Source organism: Pediculus humanus, genomic scaffold, assembly GCF_000006295.1.
Source record: "Pediculus humanus corporis 1103172108204 genomic scaffold, whole genome shotgun sequence".
In the NCBI taxonomy this organism is placed as follows: domain Eukaryota; kingdom Metazoa; phylum Arthropoda; class Insecta; order Psocodea; family Pediculidae; genus Pediculus; species Pediculus humanus.
In genome coordinates this window covers 80,042-85,039 of record NW_002987774.1, presented here as the reverse complement: position 1 = coordinate 85,039, position 4,998 = coordinate 80,042, and the positions used below count along the sequence as shown (strand labels likewise).

The following is a 4,998-nucleotide window of genomic DNA, read 5'->3' as shown; positions in this document are numbered from 1 at the left end:
AATTATTATTAAAAATATTTCGTTTGCTTCTGCGATATTATAATAATAATAATAATTTAATTTTTCGATTTTTATTTCCCCCCTCCCCACCCGCCCGCTCCCTCAACGATAATTACAAATAATAATTGGGAAAGTTTAATAGGAACAATAATTTTTTTTTTTTTGATTGATTTATTTTAAGTTAGGAAAATTAGTTGAATAGAAGAGGATGTGAATCATTTGATATGATATCCGGTTGGAAAATGTGGCGATATCCGGTTTAAAATGTGTCGATATCCGGTTTAAAAATATGATGATATCCGGGAGGAAAAATTTTTTTTTTAGGAATTTTCTACCGGTATAGGATATAAGAAAACAAAAAAATGCATTTTTTGGTCACGTGTTGTAACATAACAAATGACACGTTATTATTCTTCTTACACGATCTTCTTGTTTACTTTTTTATAATTTCAACCACAACAAAACCGGTCGAAAATCTTTGACCTTTTTTTTGTTGTTTGTTGTTTGTTGTAATCGGTCGTCACATATTAAAATTATATGAATGACAACCCTGGAAAATTGTAAAAAATTGTATAATTTTTGTTGTTGTTGTTGTTGTGTGCGGACAAACGACGTTTACGAAAATTTTTTTTTTTACCCACACATATATACAAAACATAATTATTTCAAATTATGTAATTTTTCCTCCTCCTCCCCCCCCCAAAAAAAAACAGATGAATTCTATCGTGGCGATAGAAAAAGACTCTTTAAAACAAAAGTAATTATTATCATTATTTTTCAAAATATACATTCAAATAATAATAATAATAACGAAACGAATTTTAAAACGTTATTAAATAAACGTAATCAAGTAAAAAATTTTCACTATCGGGTAACAAATGATGATTCCGTAACAATATATTTTTTCTGAACAATTACGTATTTATTATTAAAATTTTTTTTTGTGATAATGATAATGATAATGATAACGAATTTTAAAAAAAACGTTAAATAAATAAATAATCGCCGGATAATTAATTAATTATTAATAATTAACGATGTAAAAATTTTACGATCGTTTTTGCCTTTACGAAATCATTAAAAGAATCTCCCGTAAGTAAAAAGTAATAAATAAATTTAATAGATTTAAACAATGTTAATTAATAATAAATAATTTTTTTCGATGGAGTAACTAATAATAATAATAATAATGATAATGATAATAAAATGAATACGAGTTTTTTTATTACAAAATTAGTTCATGGAAATAAAATTTTCCGTTTTTTTTTTTTTTTTTCACTTTCCCAATCAACACAACTTACTACTCGGGACTGGGCGCGTATATAAAAATTTAATTTTTTTTTTTTTACGCTACCGACTAATTTTTTTTTATTAATAATAATAATAATGATAATGATAATAATAATAATGACTTACACGTTATTACTAAATATTATTTTATTTTTTTTACTACTACACCATGACTAATGCGTGATAAATTTTTTTTTTTTTAAATTACGTTCAATGAACTTGCTTATTTGCATGCCGATTACTTTCTTTTTATTTATATTATTATTATTATTATTATTATATTTTTATTTATGCGTGCGAAATTTAGGTTTGCAATAAAAAAAAAATTTTTTTAAAGCGTTTTCGAAACGTGTACGAAAATTAAAATTTATTTAACACGTCATCGGTAAAACGATGGAATAATCATCATCATCATTATTATTATTATTATTATTTATTACTCGAACCTCGAACGTATTACTCGCGAAATTATTATTATTATTATTATTCATTTACTTTTTTTATTAGGGATTTATAAATAAATAAATAAATTTAAGTCATCGACAAATTTTTTTTTTTTAGGGAATCAACATTATTTAATTAATTCGGACGAAATATTAATAATAATAATAATGATTATTTATTTAATTTTCGGGGGGGAGGGAAAAATTTTTTTTTAACTATTTACGATAATGATAATAATAATAATAATTGTGTCATTTTTTTTTTGGTCGGAACCTACTTTCATCAAATATAAAAAAAAATAACAAGTATCGAGTGGATTTATAGAAAGTGAATGAGTTAAAAAATATTATGCAATCGAGTACATAATACACGAAGATTGTAAATAATAATAATAATAATAATAATAATTTAAAACGTTAAATTTTCAAAAATAAATTTTTTTTTTCGCCACGAAATTTATACTAATTTATTATAATTGTTAAGATATTTTACTCATTGTATTTGTTTTTAAATAATTTTTTTTTTTTTTTAACTCGTCAAATAATAATAATAATAATGATGATGATAATGATGATGGTGTACGAGTCGATAAGAATTTTAAAAAAAAAATAAGTAATAGATAAATGAATAATTATCATATTACAAACGCACGAATCGAATATCCATAACATTTTATTAACACTTGTTCCAGTAATCTGGAAATCGTGAGTGTCGGAATATATTATTATTATTATTACGTTTTTTTTTTTTTTTTTTTTTTTTTAAATTTGCTACTTATCAAGTTCCGGGTTTTCCAGTTTTATATCAAAAAAAAAAAAAAAAATTACATCACAGATTAGTTAACTTGTTGTTGTTTTCTTGTTATTATTATTATTATTATTTTATCTTATTCGATATATGAATTTGATGTTTTGTCACGCACCCCCTCCCCCAAAAGGGGGCGTTAAAAAATTTTTTTTTTCCCCTCCTTGTTGGATTGTGTTCGTTAGGGTAACATTAAAAAAATGAATAACTCTGAGGATTAAATGGGAGACGAGTTATTTGTTATTACGTAATCCGACTGACCCGACATTTTTTAGATCATATCACGTAAAAACAATTATAAACAAAAAAATTTATCGTAAAAATGCGCGATATTCGAAAGCCATACAAAAAAATTTAAATTCATTGAGATTTTCATAACAACAAACGCATGATACAACCTGATAACCTCATCAAAAAATCATCACATAATCACCTGATAAGAAAAATAGTATAGTTTGATTACCAGAGTAAAAACAAATTTATAGTCGCTTGTTACAAAATTTTTTCGTTAAAAATATGAGGAATGTGAGAGAATCATTAAAAAAATGATGATTTGCTAAGCTAAAAACATTAAAATTATTTTTCTTATATTTGCTCTAAGGTTTCCATATGATTTCGTATACGGTTTATGCTTTTCACCGGTAACTTGTACAATATTATTATTATTATTTTTAAAGAATTACCGATTTATTTATTTGTTTATGGTTGTATAATAAATAAAACAAAATTAAATTTTATTTTTTATTTAAAAAATAAATAATGAATAAAAAAAATTATTTATTATTAACATTTTAATACCCGGGTTTACAAAAAAAATTTTTTTTGTTTTTTTCCATACATTTTAAACGACGGTATAATAAATTAAAAATAATAATGATAATAATAAAAAATTAATTATACTTTTAAAGGGTATCGATTATTTTTTTGTTTGTTTGTTACAATCGAGAGTAATAAAAAAAAATGATTTGCAGATAATAAAAAAAAAAAGGTAAGGTTTTTACCTAAATATAGATAGAAAAAGAGACCTAAAAACCTTAAAAAAACTTTTACTTTCTTTTCTTGTAATTTTAAACACCTTAACTGTCTTTTAATGATGACAAATATATTTTAAAACATCAATCACAACAACAACAACAACAACGACAACGACAAAGACTTCATTTTTTTTTTTTAGCGTGAAAAAAAATTTAAATTTCATTAAACTTTACTGGACAAAATCCTTGTTTGTTTAGAAAACAAATTCAGTCGAAAAAAAAACGTTTTTAATCATCATTTATTTTTCACGAACGTGTCATTAGATATTGACTAGCATTTCCTTTTTATTCAAATTTCACGCAAGAACAATGCACCGCAATAAAAAAAAAAGGAAAATTTTTTTTTTTTTTATTTAAATTTTCTTTTAAGAGGATGAAATTGTCGTAAGAGTGCAACGGCTGGTGCTTCAAACAATACCGATATGACGATCGATGCCAAATAAGACATGGAAAAATACCCGAAAATGGCAATTATCATTGTATCCCTTTGTAAATGTATCGGACCATCCATGTGAGCCATGGCAGACAACATTATAAGAGGATGAATTAAATACGCGCAATATGTGAGACGACTTATGGGAATTAATATTTTTGACGATAATATGACGTTTACAGGTCCCCCATATCCTGTGACGCATGCGATTATTATCCAGCTTATGGAAAGTGCCCAGGCAGTGTGACTTAGTGCAACATAAGCAGCAGATTGTATTTCGTTAAGTTCGTTATACAACCCGTGAACCAAAACGAATGTTGTTACGATTGAAATGATCCAGAGAAACGTGACAAGGCCCTGAAAATGTATAAACAATTTTTTTAAACAATTTACTTATTAACAAATTGACGTCTCATTAAATTATAATAATTACCTTGTGGTAGGTAGCTTTGCAATTAATTTTAGCAAGATAAAATCCAATGGCCATACCTACAATGTAAGGCCCTAATCTCGTCCACGGTTTGTCGTATAATTGATCGAACAATCCTAAAGGTTCTTCAATACTAAAAAAAATTTTTTTTTAAAATTAATATTTTATATTTCAAAGGTAAAAAAAAAAATTTAACCGGAAACGGAAACAACCTTGGTTTGTGATGAGTGTAAAGAGTTATTACGGCAGTTGTCACCCAAGAACTTACTAATAATAATATCGTAAACGCTGCTGTCGTTTTAAGATACCTGAAAAAGGTTTAAACGTTAAAAAAGATGGCGTTGTATGATATAAATAATAATAATAATAATAATAATAATAATAATAATTAACCTTGAGGATATTAATAGAAGTAAAAGGCCGAGAAAGTAAAATTGTGTATCGTTGGCAAGGTACCAGCTCCAAATCATACACTGTAATAAAAAAAAATTTTTTTTTGTTGTTGTTTGTTGAACGTGACGATGAGAATAATAATAATAATAATAATAAAATCAAGTGCAAAC

General features: G+C 25.1%; 1 protein-coding gene across 1 annotated transcript in view; it reads right to left on the bottom strand.

The window, feature by feature from the left end:
* Nucleotides 1-3,921: 3,921 nt before the first annotated feature.
* Nucleotides 3,922-4,998, bottom strand: part of Phum_PHUM435310 (uncharacterized protein) — a gene marked incomplete at both ends in the record, with an annotated part of 6,124 nt that continues 5,047 nt past the window's right edge. Inside the window, 4 exons of the mRNA XM_002429454.1 lie at nucleotides 3,922-4,362; nucleotides 4,439-4,568; nucleotides 4,648-4,743; nucleotides 4,829-4,908. Of these exons, the coding sequence (XP_002429499.1) occupies nucleotides 3,922-4,362; nucleotides 4,439-4,568; nucleotides 4,648-4,743; nucleotides 4,829-4,908 (747 nt within the window). The remainder of the gene's footprint in view (nucleotides 4,363-4,438; nucleotides 4,569-4,647; nucleotides 4,744-4,828; nucleotides 4,909-4,998) is intronic.